Source organism: Ranitomeya imitator, chromosome 10 (assembly GCF_032444005.1).
Source record: "Ranitomeya imitator isolate aRanImi1 chromosome 10, aRanImi1.pri, whole genome shotgun sequence".
NCBI classification, from domain to species: domain Eukaryota; kingdom Metazoa; phylum Chordata; class Amphibia; order Anura; family Dendrobatidae; genus Ranitomeya; species Ranitomeya imitator.
In genome coordinates, this window is record NC_091291.1 from 103,619,221 (window position 1) to 103,638,622 (window position 19,402).

A 19,402-nucleotide genomic window follows, 5' to 3' on the forward strand; every position below is an offset into this window, starting at 1 on the left:
GCCCGAGATTGAACCGGTCTGCCTCCGCCCGAGATTGAACCGGTCTGCCTCCGCCCGAGATTGAACCGGTCTGCCTCCGCCCGAGATTGAACCGGTTTGCCTCCGCCCGAGATTGAACCGGTCTGCCTCCGCCCGAGATTGAAGTGGTCTGTCACAAGGTGAACGGAGTGCCCACCTTGTTTTTTCAGGTGGTTGTTACATGAAACCACTTTCGACCATACTCTTTGTATGACCCATTTCTGTACCAGTACAAGTTATTCTTCTCAAGACTAAAGAAATATAATTCTTTTAATATTTTACATACTTAAGATCCTCAATGACCGTTATCAGGTTTGTGGCTCTTCTTTGTACCTTTTCTACCACCAGGGCTGATGCCCACAAGTGCATATTTCAGATGAGGTAGCACTAATGCTTTGTAAAGTGGTAGTAATATGTCCCTGTCTTGTGAGTTCATGCCCCTTTTAATCTGTGACAATACCCTGCTGGCTTTAGAAGCTGCTGATTGACACTGCACGCTGTTATTTCGTCTGTATTCTTCCAGTACACCAAGATCCTTCTATACAAGTGACTCTCCTAGTTTTACTTTACATGTATCCCTTTATATTTTATCTATATTGAACTTCATCTGCCTGGTGAATGTCCAAACAAAAGTAACAACCCCTCATCATTAAGAAGTGCTAGGATCTTCAGCCTTCACGTAACCAATCATGTTCCCATTCAGACATCTTTAGATTAAAGTATCTAAAAATAAAGTATAAATATTGACTTTAGTATAGAACTTTTTCTGTTCTCTCGGTTTAGCCGATAAGGAAAATGATGAATGTTTTCATTGTTGTTCCCATGGCAACAACCAGAGATAAGTAAATAGTAAATCAATTATAGTCATAGTAACCAACTCTTTTTTTTATTTTTGTGCTTTATTTGTGAAATATTAGAACCATTTTTTTTTTAATTTATTTTCTTTTAGTAGCCATGAAGTGAAATCTTACTCTCGCTTGTAATGAGAGCCATCGGAGCAGCCTTTGGGCAGCCTTGTTTTGGGAATAGCCCCCTGATTGATCCTAACAGCAGCTGCTCTGTATACATTCACTTTGCAGTTAATAAAGCTGCCAGGCTGAAGTCTGAATGTGCTTTCTATCCTCTTATTACTGCAGAATCACATTTTATAGCTACACAAATTCTGCATCTAACACGTTTATAAAGCAACCAATAAAACTGTCTGAGGCGAGGCCCTCGTTTTATAGTCCCGTCAGTGTTGCTTGCAGAGATAAATTACCCAAATGATATCATTAATTGTTTAATTTCGATAGGCCAGAAAAGTTATATACTCAATGATTTATAGATCTTACCGGTATTGGTATAATGATGAGAAAGCCGAGGTGTCCATAAAAGGGTGGTCTGCATTGTCATATTACAGAGTTATATTATTCACTTAATATTTTTTTTTTTAATTCAAATAAATTTTATTAAGAATAACAAGGCAATTAACATGTTACATTTACATTTTCAATATAGAGTATTTCCCCCCCCTCCCCCTTCAAACAGCCCCCTTCGATCCCAAAGCCCCCCACCCCCACCCCACAAAGCAGCTCATCTTGTTAATTACTACCATCATTAAAACAATAGAGTATCTAATCCCTCAACCATTCGTATAAGCCACACTTCACATTACTATCCCATAGCAATCCATGGAGACCACATTTTATTGAACGTTTCAGTTTTCCCTTCTTATAAATCCCTTTTTCTAGTGTCAGGCCCTGTTTCACATACTGGAGGAACTCTCCTCTTGACGGCGGCTCTTCCCTAATCCAGTTTCTAGCTATCACCTTCCTAGCCATGTACAACAATCTGGCTATAGCTATCTTTAGGTGTTTATCCACTCCAATCTCATCTACGCATCCCAACAAACAGACAACTGGATCCCTTGGCACCGTGCATCCATACGCACCTTCCATACGACTCAAAACTACCACCCAGAAGGCAGCCAACCTCGGACATGTCCACATCATATGGAAAATGTTTGCATCCGTAGACCTACACCTCGGACATTCAGAGTCATTACGCAATCCTGCCTTATATAGCACCATCGGAGACCTATAAACTCTGTGTATCACATAAAGCTGTGACAGTCTATACGGTTCACTCAGCGACAGTCTTGGGATCCATTCCAACACCGACTCCCAAGTCTCATTATCTATTGGGCCCAAATCCCTTTCCCATTTAGCTCTTGCCATTATTGGAAACCCCAATAGAAAAGTGTGCAACAGATCCCTGTACAGAGTGGATATGACTCCTCCAGTCGTCCCATCATTACACACATACTCCAGTACTATATCCCTTTGAATCCTAATACCTCCGTTCCTACTCTGAGCTCCAAAGGCATGCCTCATCCGCAAATATTGATACTCCCCTGCAGACCCAAGACCAAATTCTGCCTGCAATTGGGAAAATGATTTCAGTTCACCTTGTTCAATTATTTGATACACATACTGAATCCCTTTGCCCAACCACTTTATCAGTACCCCCAATGCCTCAAATTCTTTCAGATTGTTATTATGCCATAGCGGCGAGTATCTAGTCAAGTCCGTGATCCCACGTATGTGCCTCAATCTACTCCACAGCTTGCGTATCAACAGCAAAGTCGGATATAGCTTCCCCAAACTCTCCAAGGATCCATCCTCCAAACATTGCACCACTGGCCTTCTTTTTGTCACCACCTCCATCAACCGCTGTACTGCCCCAGATGACCCCTCATGCGCCCAGCCCCTTAAATGCTGACTCTGGGCTGCAAGAAAGTACAACTCAGGGTTAGGCAATGCCAGACCCCCATCATCCTTGGGTCGCTGAAGTGTCTCCAGTTTGATACGCGGATGCTGCCTCCCCCAAATCAGATTCCTAAACAGAGAGTTGATCTGTCTAAATTTCCCACGTGGTATCCAAACCGGCGCATTGTGAAGAATATACAGTATTTTCGGCATCAGAATCATTTTGATAAGATTCACCCTGCCTACCACAGACAAATGTAGCTTAAGCCATGCATCCGCTTTTGCCTTGAGGGCACCCAAGATTGGAGTCAGATTCTCATGTATATAGTCAGTGACCGGCATAGATACCCATATTCCTAGGTACTTAAATTTACTCGTCACCTCCAGTCGCCCGTCCTCCAATGGCTCCCCATCCACATCGTCCACCTTAAACAAGATAGACTTACTCCAATTTATCCTAAGTCCCGACACTGATCCGAATCGTTCAATAATCCCAATGGCTCCCTCCAAGGATGCAACCGGGTCAGCCAGAAATAGCAGAATGTCATCCGCATACAACGCCACCCTTTCTTCAATCACCCCATATTTAAACCCCGTCATCTCATCAGACTGTCGAAGCGTAGCGGCCAGTGGTTCCACCGCCAGAGCAAACAAAAGGGTGGAAAGCGGACACCCCTGTCTCGTCCCTCTAGCCAATTGTATGGTCCGTGACAACTCCCCGTTTACCCTAACCCTGGCCATCGGCATCGAGTATATTAATTGAATCCATGATATGAAGTGCGGTCCAAACCCCATTCTTCGCAACACCTGCCAGAGATACCTCCACTCCACACTATCGAACGCCTTGTGAGCGTCTAAAGATGCAATAACTCTCTGGCCACAGTTATCGGCTTTGAGTTGCAAGTTCATATACAGCCTTCGTAGATTAATCGCAGTTGACCTATCAGGCATAAAGCCAGACTGGTCTGAGTGTATCAGGCCAGAAATAACACTTGTCAACCTCATCGCCAACACCTTAGCCAGGAGTTTAACGTCGATAGTAAGCAAAGAAATTGGCCGATATGAATCCGGCTGTGTGGGGTCTTTCCCCTCCTTTGGAATCACCACTATTGTGGCCTCCCGCATAGATGCCGGTAGCCTTCCACCATTCGTAGCCTCTTCCAAGACCGCCTTCAATTTAGGGATCAACACTTCCCCCAAGCTTTTATAAATTTCGGCAGGAAATCCGTCTACGCCAGGCGCCTTCCCACTAGCCATCAACTGCAATGCCCGTCTCAGTTCCTCCTCCGTAATGGGAGCCTCCAAATCCTCCCTAGCTGTGTCACTCAGCCTCGGGAGCTCCAACTCCTCAAGGAACGTCACCGTGTCCTCCATTGACCCATCTACCCGAGAGGAGTATAAGTCTGCGTAAAAATCTGCAAAAGTCTCCAAAATCTCTGAAGTCTCAGAAACAGCAACACCACTCCCAGTCACCAAAGAGTGAACAAAGGAAGTATTTCTCTGGGCAGATGCCACCAGCGACAGCAAATGACCCACTGATTCACCCTCCTGGTAATAGGCCAAATTCATGAATTCCCTCTTCCTTTCAGCCTCACTCAGCAAGACCGCCTCTAGCTGGCTTTGAGCTGCCTTTAACCTCCTCCCAGCCTCCAAAGTACCCATTATTACCATCTCATCTTCAGCCACCCTCAGCCATTCTATCGCCAGCCTCTCTGCCTCTCTCGATTTCCGCTTACACCTGCTAATATCCCTAAACAACAGCCCTCTCAAGTACGCTTTCATGGCTTCCCACACAGTAAGTACATCTACGCTACCCTCATTTATCTCAAAAAATTCCACCAATTCCTTCTTAATCTTCTCCAAGTCCATACTGTGTAGCCAATTAGGGTGAATTTTCCACTCCCTTCTGCTCCCGTTCCGTGTCCCCACTGATCGAAATTCCACTTCAACTGGACTATGGTCTGAGAGAGCCCTAGGTAAATATCTCACGTCCCTTACCATCGTATCTAGTAATCGGTTACCCAGTGCCAGATCAATCCTAGACAGCGTACCATGAGCTGGTGAGTAGCATGAATACGCCCTTTCCCCGATATGCCTAACTCTCCATAAATCAACCATGCCCACTTCCCCGACATAAGTCCCAAACGTAGTGGTATGTCCCGCCGTCCTATTCTGGGGTTTTTTGTTCTTATCCCAAAAGTCATCACATATATTATTAAGGTCGCCGATAATTAGTAATGGTAACGGTCCCCAGCGCTCTACCCTCTCCAGCACCTCTCTTATCTTCTTGCTTGAGTATGGGGGCGGAATATACATTGCCACTATACACATCAATACTCCATTCATTTTACATTTCACCACCACATACTGACCATCGACATCCTCTTTCACCATTACCTCCTCATACTGCACCCCCGCAGGTATTAACACAGACACACCCCTAGAATACGTCGAGAAAGTAGAATGATACGCCCTCTGTATCCAGCGCCTATTCAATATGTTCACCCTCTCCCGCACTAAATGTGTCTCTAACAAACAAATCATTGAGACCTTCTGTTCGCGGACATACTGCAGACTTGCCGCCCGCCGTGTTTTATCTGCCAGACCTCTCACATTCCAACTCAATATTTTAATACAATCTCCCATCATGTGGCTCATCATTTCTTAAAGTATCCAATTTCCCAAGTATGAGCTGTCCCACCCCTCCCACCCCCCCTGCCCCCTCCCAACTTACCCCCCTAACCCCCCCAATATAACGCATTCTTCCTCTCATCAAGAGTGGGGCTCCACTGCCCACTATGAACACTCTCCCTTACTTAACCCTCTCCATTCGCGTCCCGCTGCCATAGCAATCACAATTTCCCCCCCAACTTTCACTTTATTGTATCTTAACATTTCAACTTATATTAACATATAGAAAAAGTACCAAACCAGTTCACAGTACCCAGCATAACCCTCCTCCCCCGTACTTAGTAGTTGGTACTGTCCCCTCCGGCCATTCCTTCAATATGGCCCAGCAGAACCCCCAACAGTTGCTCAACTCTTTAACCATTGCTAACGAGCGCAGAACTCTCCTCCATCGACAGAGAAAACAAATCCCAACTGGATCTCGCCAAAATGTCAGTCGCCCATTCCCTTAAGTTTTTTCTCATGAGTATCAAGCCACTGGGTAGCGTCCTCCGGTGTCAAGAAAAAGTGGGTCTTATTAAAAGCCACCAGTCTCAGCTTGGCGGGAAACATCACTGAGTACTGCACTCCCAGCTCCCTCAGTCGCCGCTTGACTCCAGTAAACTTCATCCGCTGTTTCTGAACCGCAGCGGAATAATCCGGATAAATGGCGATTTTCTGACCTCCAGCCGTCAGATCCTCCATCTCTCTAGCCTTTCTAAGGATAATGTCTCTGTCTCTGTAATTGAGTATTTTAGCAAGCATGGTACGGGGATTTGCTCCTGGGGCAGGGGGCTGCGGCGGGACCCTATGAGCCCGTTCAACAGCAAAGACTTTTGTCAACACTGTGCTCCCAATCTTCTCCAACAGCCAGTTCTCCACAAACTCAGTGGGATTTCTCCCCTCAGTATTTTCAGGCAGCCCCACTATACGTATATTATTTCTTCTGGATCTATTTTCCAGATCCTCATTTTTGGCAGCGAGCTCGGCTATTGCTTGGGCGAACTTCTTTTCAGCTTTTTGTAGCTTAACTATGTGATCTTCTGCCGTGCTCACCCTCTCCTCCACCACTCCTATACGTTTGTCCATTTTCTGCAGAGCCGCATTAATCTGTGCCGTGTCCCCTTTAACTTCCTGCATCTGCTGGGCCAAGGAGTTCAGGGATTGCTGACATGAAGAGATCAGTGTGATAACATCTCTAAGAGTCGGCTCCTCTCCCTGTGGTATGCCTCCAGGTCCCCCACTAGCCCCAGCCATGCTGCCTCTCTCCTTCCCCCTCTGTACCTCATGCTGCTCGGCTGTGCTTGCTTCCTCCTCCTCCTGGTCAGCTCCAGCTCCAGATCCTGGTTCTGCCTCCTCAGCAGCCTCCACTCTGGCATACTGCTGCAGCTTTGCGGCCACCTCCATGCGCCGCTGACATGCGGCGTTCTCCTTCTCGGCGTCCTCCCTAGCATCGGAGCCATCTTGGCCGGCTCCTGCATCGCTGGTGCCAGCGTCTTTCTGCCGCCTCCTTGTCATCGCTGCCGACTCCGGACCTGCTGCTCCGCACCGCTGCACTCTCCGGACCTTCAGCCAGCCGGATTTACGTGAGTTTACCCGAAAATCGGGGTTAAAGCAGGATTTTTGTCCTTATGGCAGCAGGAGCACTCTTCCCTGCTTCCACTCACATGGCCAGCTAGGACACGCCCCCCATTCACTTAATATTTTCCTGAAATTTATTTCCATATTGTTGCCAATAGGAGGCAATAGTTATATTCTTATACATAGGGGCAGTATTATAGTAGTTATATTCTTATACATAGGGGCAGTATTATAGTAGTTATATTCTTATACATAGGGGCAGTATTATAGTAGTTATATTCTTATACATAGGGGCAGTATTATAGTAGTTATGTTCTTATACATAGGAGCGGTATTATAGTAGTTATGTTCTTATACATAGGGGCAATATTATAATAGTTATGTTCTTATACATAGGGGCAGTATTATAGTAGTTATGTTCTTATACATAGGAGCAGTATTATAGTAGTTATATTCTTATACATAGGAGCAGTATTATAGTAGTTATATTCTTATACATAGGAGCAGTATTATAGTAGGTATATTCTTGTACATGGGGCAGTATTATAGTAGTTATATTCTTGTACATAGCGGCAGTATTATAGTAGTTATATTCTTATACATAGGAGCAGTATTATAGTAGTTATGTTCTTATACATAGGGGCAGTATTATAGTAGTTATATTCTTATACATAGGAGCAGTATTATAGTAGTTATATTCTTATACATAGGAGCAGTATTATAGTAGTTATATTCTTATACATAGGGGCAGTATTATAGTAGTTATATTCTTATACATAGGGGCAGTATTATAGTAGTTATATTCTTATACATAGGAGCAGTATTATAGTAGTTATATTCTTATACATAGGGGCAGTATTATAGTAGTTATATTCTTATACATAGGAGCAGTATTATAGTAGTTATATTCTTGAGCATAGGAACAGTATTATAGTAGTTATATTCTTGTACATAGGAGCAGTATTATAGTAGTTATATTCTTGTACATAGGGGCAATATCATAGTAGTTATATTCTTGTACATAGGAGGAGTATTATAGTAGTTATATTCTTATACATAAGGGGCAATATCATAGTAGTTATATTCTTGTACATAGGGGCAGTATTATAGTAGTTATATTCTTGTACATAGGGGCAGTATTATAGTAGTTATATTCTTGTACATAGGAGGCAGTATTATAGTAGTTATATTCTTGTAAATAGGAGCAGTATTATAGTAGTTATATTCTTGTACATAGGGGCAGTATTATAGTAGTTATATTCTTGTAAATAGGAGCAGTATTATAGTAGTTATATTCTTGTACATAGAGGCAGTATTATAGTAGTTATGTTCTTATACATAGGGGCAGTATTATAGTAGTTATATTCTTATACATAGGAGCAGTATTATAGTAGTTATATTCTTATACATAGGAGCAGTATTATAGTAGTTATATTCTTATACATAGGGGCAGTATTATAGTAGTTATATTCTTATACATAGGGGCAGTATTATAGTAGTTATATTCTTATACATAGGGGCAGTATTATAGTAGTTATATTCTTATACATAGGAGCAGTATTATAGTAGTTATATTCTTATACATAGGGGCAGTATTATAGTAGTTATATTCTTATACATAGGAGCAGTATTATAGTAGTTATATTCTTGAGCATAGGAACAGTATTATAGTAGTTATATTCTTGTACATAGGAGCAGTATTATAGTAGTTATATTCTTGTACATAGGGGCAATATCATAGTAGTTATATTCTTGTACATAGGAGGAGTATTATAGTAGTTATATTCTTATACATAAGGGGCAATATCATAGTAGTTATATTCTTGTACATAGGGGCAGTATTATAGTAGTTATATTCTTGTACATAGGGGCAGTATTATAGTAGTTATATTCTTGTACATAGGAGGCAGTATTATAGTAGTTATATTCTTGTAAATGGGAGCAGTATTATAGTAGTTATATTCTTGTATATAGGGGCAGTATTATAGTAGTTATATTCTTGTAAATAGGAGCAGTATTATAGTAGTTATATTCTTGTACATAGAGGCAGTGTTATAGTAGTTATATTCTTGTACATAGAGGCAGTATTATAGTAGTTATATTCTTGTACATAGGAGCAGTGTTATAGTGGTTATATTCTTGTACATAGAGGCAGTATTATAGTAGTTATATTCTTGTACATAGGAGCAGTGTTATAGTAGTTATATTCTTGTGCATAGGGGCAGTATTATAGTAGTTATATTCTTGTACATAGGGGCAGTATTATAGTAGTTATATTCTTATACATAGGGGGCAGTATTATAGTAGTTATATTCTTGTACATAGAGGCAGTATTATAGTAGTTATATTGTTGTACATAGGGGCAGTATTATAGAAGTTATATTGTACATAGGGGCAGTATTATAGTATTTATATTCTTGTACATAGGAGGCAGAATTATAGTAGTTATATTCCTGTACATAGGAGCAGTATTATTGTAGTTATATTCTTGTACATAGGGACAGTATTATAGCTGTTATATTCTTATACATAGGGGGCAGTATTATAGTAGTTATATTCTTGTACATAGGGAGCAGTATTATAGTAGTTATATTCTTGTACATAGGAGCAGTATTATAGTAGTTATATTTTTGTACATAGGGGCAATATCATAGTAGTTATATTCTTGTACATAGGAGGAGTATTATAGTAGTTATATTCTTATACATAAGGGGCAATATCATAGTAGTTATATTCTTGTACATAGGGGCAGTATTATAGTATTTATATTCTTGTACATAGGAGGCAGAATTATAGTAGTTATATTCCTGTACATAGGAGCAGTATTATTGTAGTTATATTCTTGTACATAGGGACAGTATTATAGCTGTTATATTCTTATACATAGGGGGCAGTATTATAGTAGTTATATTGTACATAGGTGCAGTATTATAGTAGTTATATTCTTGTACATAGAAGGCAGTATTATAGTAGTTATATTCTTGTACATAGTGGCAGTATTATAGTAGTTATATTCTTGTACATAGAGGCAGTATTATAGTAGTGATATTCTTATACATAGGGGGCAGTATTATAGTAGTTATATTCTTGAACATAGGAGCAGTATTATAGTAGTTATATTCTTGTACATAGGAGCAGTATTATAGTAGTTATATTCTTGAGCATAGGAACAGTATTATAGTAGTTATATTCTTGAACATAGGAGCAGTATTATAGTAGTTATATTCCTGTACGTAGGGGGCAGTATTATAGTAGTTATATTCTTGTACATAGGAGCAGTATTATAGTAGTTATATTCCTGTACGTAGGGGGCAGTATTATAGTAGTTATATTCTTGTACATAGGAGCAGTATTATAGTAGTTATATTCCTGTACGTAGGGGGCAGTATTATAGTAGTTATATTCTTGTACATAGGAGCAGTATTATAGTAGTTAGATTCTTATACATAGGGGCAGTATTATAGTAGTTATATTCTTATACATAGGGGGCAGTATAATAGTAGTTATATTGTTGTACATAGGGGCAGTATTATAGAAGTTATATTGTACATAGGGGCAGTATTATAGTAGTTATATTCTTATACCTAGAGGCAGTATTATAGTAGTTATATTGTTGTACATAGGGGCAGTATTATAGAAGTTATATTGTACATAGGGGCAGTATTATAGTATTTATATTCTTGTACATAGAGGCAGTATTATAGTAGTTATAGTCTTATACATAGGGGCAGTATTATAGTAGTTATATTCCTGTACGTAGGGGGCAGTATTATAGTAGTTATATTCTTGTACATAGGAGCAGTATTATAGTAATTAGATTCTTATACATAGGGGGCAGTATTATAGTAGTTATATTCTTGTACATAGGAGCAGTATTATAGTAATTAGATTCTTATACATAGGGGGCAGTATTATACATAGTAACATAGTAACATAGTTAGTAAGGCCGAAAAAAGACATTTGTCCATCCAGTTCAGCCTATATTCCATCATAATAAATACCCAGATCTACGTCCTTCTACAGAACCTAATAATTGTATGATACAATATTGTTCTGCTCCAGGAAGACATCCAGGCCTCTCTTGAACCCCTCGACTGAGTTCGCCATCACCACCTCCTCAGGCAAGCAATTCCAGATTCTCACTGCCCTAACAGTAAAGAATCCTCTTCTATGTTGGTGGAAAAACCTTCTCTCCTCCAGACGCAAAGAATGCCCCCTTGTGCCCGTCACCTTCCTTGGTATAAACAGATCCTCAGCGAGATATTTGTATTGTCCCCTTATATACTTATACATGGTTATTAGATCGCCCCTCAGTCGTCTTTTTTCTAGACTAAATAATCCTAATTTCGCTAATCTATCTGGGTATTGTAGTTCTCCCATCCCCTTTATTAATTTTGTTGCCCTCCTTTGTACTCTCTCTAGTTCCATTATATCCTTCCTGAGCACCGGTGCCCAAAACTGGACACAGTACTCCATGTGCGGTCTAACTAGGGATTTGTACAGAGGCAGTATAATGCTCTCATCATGTGTATCCAGACCTCTTTTAATGCACCCCATGATCCTGTTTGCCTTGGCAGCTGCTGCCTGGCACTGGCTGCTCCAGGTAAGTTTATCATTAACTAGGATCCCCAAGTCCTTCTCCCTGTCAGATTTACCCAGTGGTTTCCCGTTCAGTGTGTAATGGTGACATTGATTCCTTCTTCCCATGTGTATAACCTTACATTTATCATTGTTAAACCTCATCTGCCACCTTTCAGCCCAAGTTTCCAACTTATCCAGATCCATCTGTAGCAGAATACTATCTTCTCTTGTATTAACTGCTTTACATAGTTTTGTATCATCTGCAAATATCGATATTTTACTGTGTAAACCTTCTACCAGATCATTAATGAATATGTTGAAGAGAACAGGTCCCAATACTGACGACCCCTGCGGTACCCCACTGGTCACAGCGACCCAGTTAGAGACTATACCATTTATAACCACCCTCTGCTTTCTATCACTAAGCCAGTTACTAACCCATTTACACACATTTTCCCCCAGACCAAGCATTCTCATTTTGTGTACCAACCTCTTGTGCGGCACGGTATCAAACGCTTTGGAAAAATCGAGATATACCACGTCCAATGACTCACCGTGGTCCAGTCTATAGCTTACCTCTTCATAAAAACTGATTAGATTGGTTTAACAGGAGCGATTTCTCATAAACCCATGCTGATATGGAGTTAAACAGTTATTCTCATTGAGATAATCCAGAATAACATCCCTCAGAAACCCTTCAAATATTTTACCAACAATAGAGGTTAGACTTACTGGCCTATAATTTCCAGGTTCACTTTTAGAGCCCTTTTTGAATATTGGCACCACATTTGCTATGCGCCAGTCCTGCGGAACAGACCCTGTCGCTATAGAGTCCCTAAAAATAAGAAATAATGGTTTATCTATTACATTACTTAGTTCTCTTAGTACTCGTGGGTGTATGCCATCCGGACCCGGAGATTTATCTATTTTAATCTTATTTAGCCGGTTTCGCACCTCTTCTTGGGTTAGATTGGTGACCCTTAATATAATTATAGTAGTTATATTGTTGTACATAGGGGCAGTATTATAGTAGTTATATTGTTGTACATAGGGGCAGTATTATAGAAGTTATATTGTACATAGAGGCAGTATTATAGTAGTTATATTCTTGTACATAGGGGCAGTATTATAGTAGTTATATTATTGCACATAGGGGCAGTATTATAGTAGTTATATTCTTGTACATAGAGGCAGTATTATAGTAGTTATAGTCTTATACATAGGGGCAGTATTATAGTAGTTATATCCCTGTACGTAGGGGGCAGTATTATAGTAGTTATATTTTTGTACATAGGAGCAGTATTATAGCAGTTAGATTCTTATACATAGGGGGCAGTATTATAGTAGTTATATTCTTGTACATAGGAGCAGTATTATAGTAGTTATATTGTTGTACATAGGGGCAGTATTATAGAAGTTATATTGTACATAGAGGCAGTATTATAGTATTTATATTCTTGTACATAGGGGCAGTATTATAGTAGTTATATTATTGTACTTAGGGGGCAGTATTATAGTAGTTATATTCTTGTACATAGTAGCAGTATTATAGTAGATATATTCTTGTACATATGGAGCAGTATTATAGCAGTTATATTCTTGTACATAGGAGCAGTGTTATAGTAGGTATATTCTTGTACATAGGGGCAGTATTATAGTAGTTATATTCTTATACATAGGGGCAGTATTATAGTAGTTATATTCCTGTACATAGGGGCAGTATTATAGTAGTTATATTCTTGTAATAGGAGCAGTATTATAGTAGTTATATTTTTATACATAGAGGCAGTATTATCATAGTTATATTCTTGTACATAGGAGCCGTATTAGGCCAGGTTCATACTGCGTTAAAGCAGCCCGTTTAAGGCATAACGTTGTTGGGCTGCGTTAACGCTGTAGCATACACGCTATCGCGTTATGCTATACTGCTAGCGCACATGATTCATCTGTGCTACCGGTGAAGGAGCCTCAGACGCTGCCGCCCGCGTCCGAGGCTCCGTCACTGAATGACGGCACATCACTAGCGCATGCCGATTATGGCATGCGTTGGCGATGCGCCCGATAATAGGGGTAATGGCAGTTATATTCTTGTACATAGGGGGCAGTATTATAGTAGTTATATTCTTGTATATAGCGGCAGTATTATAGTAGTTATATTCTTGTACATAGGAGCAGTATTATAGTAGTTATATTCTTGTATATAGCGGCAGTATTATAGTAGTTATATTCTTGTACATAGGGGCAGTATTATAGTAGTTATATTCTTGTACTTAGGAGCAGTATTATAGTAGTTATATTCTTGTAAATAGAGAGCAGTATTATAGTAGTTATATTCTTGTACTTAGGAGCAGTATTATAGTAGTTATATTCTTGTACATAGGTGGCAGTATTATAGAATTATAGTCTTGGACCTAGGAACCAGTATTCTAGTAGTTAGCAGCAGCATTAAAGTAGCTATTTTCTTGTACCTATAGGGGCAGTATTATAGTAGTTATATGTTAGTTATTTTCTACGTGCCAACTAACTTGTGCTTACAGTTATCACATTTAAAAATGCAATAACCAAGAATCAAATTAAATGCATTTGCCCGTTTTACAGCGATCGTTGGCTGGCTGCGCCTATACAGATCTGGCAGATTTATGTACATTCCCTGAAAAGAGTGGATGTCAGTTGCATAACAGGTCAGCTGACCCAAATGTCCCTGGTCCTGAGAGGAACACAAGTGGTGCGGAAAGTGAAAGCCTATAGTTCCCATCCCCTAGAGCTGAAGGTGAGTTGTTAAGTTAATCATAGTATTCTACTATGTGTTTAAAGTGTGTGTATATATTACAATCGGTTTTTATTCCAGTGTACCAACAACAAATTAAGCAACTCTGCAAATTCCTTTGTAAAACTTCTATTTGGCGCAGGCAGCTCCTTTGAAGATCTGTGTTTCCATGGTTACAGACTACAAAAATAAACCCATGTGTAGTCTGAGTGTGCATTTGGGTGTTACTACCTTTTATCTACCACCTCTTATTGTTGCTAAACTACAACTAGAAAAAGAGGCAGATGGTAGAGAGTATGACGGCATTAATACTGGCTGATTGTGGCTGTTAATCAGTTGCCAGTTGGCAACATGTTAATACGATCATTCTGTGCACGTACAGAATTATTGTTCTCAACACATGTCCTGTTTACACAGGATGATGTGCTGCTGAGAATGAGGATTTTAAAATAATTCCACCCAACAAAAGAAGTTTTCTCGTTCAACGTGTGATTCGCTGTCTTTTTGGAGAGAAAGTTGGGAACGAGCGTTCTAAGGGTATGTGCACACGTTGTAGAGTGTTGTGCAGATTTTTCCGCACTGCGGATTTACTGCGGTTTTTGTGCGGATTCCTATTGAGGAGCAGGTGTAAACCGCTGCGGAATCCACACAAAGATTTGATTTGCTGCGGAATAAACAACGCAGCGTTTACGCACATTTTTTTTCTGCAGCATGTGCACTGCTTATTTTGTTTTCCATAGGTTTGCATGGTACTGTAAAGTTAAAGGGAACCTGTCACCCCGTTTTTTGAGATTGAGCTATAAATACTGTTAAATAGGGCCTGCGCTGTGTGTTCCTATAGTGTATGTAGTGTACCCCGATTCCCCATGTATGCTGAGAAATAACTTACCAAAGTCGCCGTTTTCGCCTGTCAATCAGGCTGGTCAGGTCGGGAGGGCGTGGTGACATCGCTGGTTCTTCCTCAGCTTTACGTTGGTGGCGTAGTGGTGAAGACACAGCGCGCGATCTGCGCTGTCATCCCTTTCGTCGGTGGGGGCGGCCATCTTCCTGGGGCCGCGCGTGCGCAGATCGAGTGCTCTGCTGCACGGGGCTTCAGGAAAATGGCCGCGGGATGCCGCGCGTGCGCATTAGAGATCGCGGCGGCCATTTTCCCAAAGCCGAGTTTGCATCTCGGCTTTGGGAAAATGGCCGCCGCGATCTCTAATGCGCACGCGCGGCATCCCGCGGCCATTTTCCTGAAGCCCCGTGCAGCAGAGCACTCGATCTGCGCACGCGCGGCCCCAGGAAGATGGCCGCCCCCACCGACGAAAGGGATGACAGCGCAGATCGCGCGCTGTGTCTTCACCACTACGCCACTACGCCACCAACGTAAAGCTGAGGAAGAACCAGCGATGTCACCACGCCCTCCCGACCTGACCAGCCTGATTGACAGGCGAAAATGGCGACTTTGGTAAGTTATTTCTCAGCATACATGGGGAATCGGGGTACACTACATACACTATAGGAACACACAGCGCAGGCCCTATTTAACAGTATTTATAGCTCAATCTCAAAAAACGGGGTGACAGGTTCCCTTTAAGGAAAATTGCTGCGAATCCGCAGCGGCCAATCTGCTGCGGATCCGCAGCAAAATCCGTAGCGTGTGCACATAGCCTAAGGCCGCCGTCACACCAGCAGTATTGGGTCAGTATTTTACATCAGTATTTTGTAAGCCAAAACCAGGAGTGGAACAATTAGAGGAAAAGTATAATAGAAACATATGCACCACTTCTGCATTTATCACCCACTCCTGGTTTTGGCTGCAAATACTGATGTAAAATACTGACCAAATACTGATAGTGTGACGGCAGCCTAAGGAACACATGGCTAATGGATCAGAGTGCACAGAGTTTTTGCTAATGTTGTAACCGTGGAGACACATAGGTTTACACAGGATAAAATATAAGGGTTACAGTTTAGCTTTCAACCAAAAATGAACTCTTTGTTCTAGGTGCAAATTTTAGGGTGTGAATTTGGGAGCAGCATTAAAAGTTTTATGTCCTACTTCTGTGTCTCTGTAAGGCAGAAAAGAAGCTGTAGGTGATATCAGAATGAAAGTTCCCAGCCTGTTACTGTCACAGGAGCTTTTCTTCATGTTATCAGCCTGTTTACTAGTCTAGTCACATTTATCCCCTACTGTCAAAGCTTTTCTTTGTATTATCACTCTTTTTACCAATCTAGTCACATTTACACCATTGTAGTGAAAGCTTTTCTTCATGTTATCACCCCCTTTACCAATCCAATCACATTTGTCCCCTGTTACTATCCGAGGAGCTTTTCTTCATGTTATCAGCCAGTTTACCCATCTATTCTCATGTGTTCTCTGTTCCTTTCAAAGATTTTCTTCGTGTTAATCTTTCCTTTAACCAATCTGGTCACATTTATACCATTACATTTAAAGCTTTTCTTCATGTTATCACCCCTTTTACCAGTCCAATCACATTTATCCAGTTACTGTTACATTAGTTTTTCTTGATGTTATCACCTCGTTTAGCAATCCAGTCACATTTATACCATTACATGTAGGCCTCCTACTCACTTGCGCGAGACTCAGATGAGTCTCGTGTGTTAATACCCGGCGCTGCTGCCAGCACTCAGATCGGAGCGTGCGGCCGCATAGGAATACATGCAGCCGCACTCTCCGCTCCTATGTGCCAGGTGCAGTGCCGGGTACTGCCATGCGAGACTCATCCGAGTCTCACACAAGTGAGTAGGAGCCCTTAAAGGGAACCTGTCACCTGAATTTGGCGGGACTGGTTTTGGGTCATATGGGCGGAGTTTTCAGGTGTTTGATTCACCCTTTCTTTTCCTGCTGGCTGCATGCTGGCTGCAATATTGGATTGAAGTTCATTCTCTGTCCTCCATAGTACACGCCTGAGCAAGGCAAGATTGCTTTGCGCAGGCGTGTACTATGGAGGACAGAGAATTAACTTCAATCCAATATTGCAGCCAGCATGCAGCCAGCGGGTAAGGAAAGGGTGAATCAAACACCTGAAAACTCCGCCCATATGACCCAAAACCAGTCCCGCCAAATTCAGGTGACAGAGTCCCTTTAAAGCTTTTCTTCATGTTATCACCCCTTTTACCAATCCAGTCACATTTATCTCATTACTGTCACAGGAGCTTTTCTTCTTGTTATAATCCCCTTTATCAATCCAGTCACATTTATCGCTTGATATTGTCACAGGAGCTTTTCTTCACGTTATCATCCTTCCCCTTTACCAATCCAGTCACATTTATCCCCTGCGATGTGATGATGTGAAGATAATTCATGTATATGAACTATACACAATATGAACATGCTACTCTAGGAGGTGTTGTATGTCTCAGGCTCTCTTCAGGTCAGACTTTAAGCCACAAAACAGAATTTGATTCAAAATTACATAAAATTGAAATGTGCTGGATGGCATAGTCACAATGTGCCCCATGTCTTCTTCCAGAAATATGTACCGTATGTATCGGAAATTTCTTTTTTTTTTTTAATTTCTAAAGTACAATTGTTCTGAAATAAAGGGGTTACGGAGAACCATTCACCAATATTCTGTAACATGCCGTCTGCTTTATGCAAAAGGGCTATAGATATTGCATTTATCTTGACCGATGCCCGAGATTGTGATGGCCATGCTAGACATATGCAGTCTGTTGTTTGGGAAATCAATGACTGGAAATGTTTCTTGTACAGATCTTTCACTTTGCATCATTAAGCATCTCTAGAGGGGTCCGAACATCACTGATCTCCCTTTTTTCTACTTAAGTACTATGTTTGTTCGGCGGAGCCAAATGTTGATAGGGTTTGGTGGGGCGGATGACTGTTGACCAGCGACTTCCTAATGTCTACAGGCAGTTTAGGAGAAAGCTTTTATTTTACCTGCAGGCTGTAGATAAGTCGACACTGCTGTTTTAATCATTACGCCCGGCCACTTCATTCTGTATCCTGCTTTGTTTGCTTCGGTCGCCTCGTAATTTAATTTAATTGCATCTCTAGATTAGGAGGCACGCTGCTGATTGACATTCATTTCGGCCCAGCGAGACGTAATACCAGGTCTCTGCAGTACAGATGAAAATAGCCGTGAAACACGATACAACATCCGAGTGTGTAGTAGGCAGCACTAATATTATTGAAGAACCATTATTAAGATTAGTTTGGATTTTAGGACTTTTCGTTATTATGTTTATAACAACAACGAAGAAATACGGCAGCACTCACCCTGTAGTGGTCCAATGCTTTATTCAATGCATAACCGGTTACAGCTTCACGGCCCGAGGGAGTGCTGGTGGATGGGAGGTGAGCAGGGGAAGACGACGGCCGTTTCGCGCTGATACAAGCGCTTCTACGGGACCCGTAGAAGCACTTGTATCAGCGCGAAACGGCCGTCGTCTTCCCCTGCTCACCTCCCATCCACCAGCACTCCCTCGGGCCGTGAAGCTGTAACCGGTTATGCATTGAATAAAGCATTGGACCACTACAGGATGAGTGCTGCCGCATTTCTTCGTTGTTGTTTTACACATGCAGTTGTCTTCCATGCGAGCACCCCCTGCGCTGAAGGCTGATTACATTCACCGCTGTTGATCTACAAGGAAGGAGTTAGGCTGTGCAGCTCATCCCCCTTTTTCTCTTTTTGTTTTGGGTTATTATGTTTATGTTGATATTTTTTCAGTGTTGTTATTTTTTTTTCTATAATCTGTGTGATCATCACATTACCAGCCATGGAGAACATTGACAAATGTAGGCTCTTGACCAGCCTCGAAGAAGCCTAAAGTGATTTGGATGTCCTGACTTGAAGAGTTAGTGCCATCTTTGGGTTAGGCAGCAACATACAGCATTGTGTCCACTTCCCTTCTTCTCTGAATGGCGGTGCGGCAGCCGCCTACTGTGCAGGGTAAATGTAGTCTAGCACCTTCTTATTGATTATGGGAGCCATCCTGCCGCTGTCTGTACAGCAGGTGGCCGGGACGCTGCTTAAAAGTTACTTTAACTGGTTCTATAGCTTGTTTTATCTGT

The 19,402-nt window shown here is 41.4% G+C and overlaps 1 protein-coding gene across 1 annotated transcript in view; it reads left to right on the forward strand.

Annotated features, from left to right (window-relative positions):
- NPHP4 (nephrocystin 4) overlaps positions 1–19,402 on the forward strand; it is a 292,383-nt gene that overhangs the window by 253,031 nt on the left and 19,950 nt on the right. Inside the window, exon 27 of the mRNA XM_069742453.1 lies at positions 14,193–14,364. Coding sequence (XP_069598554.1) covers positions 14,193–14,364 — 172 coding nt within the window. The remainder of the gene's footprint in view (positions 1–14,192; positions 14,365–19,402) is intronic.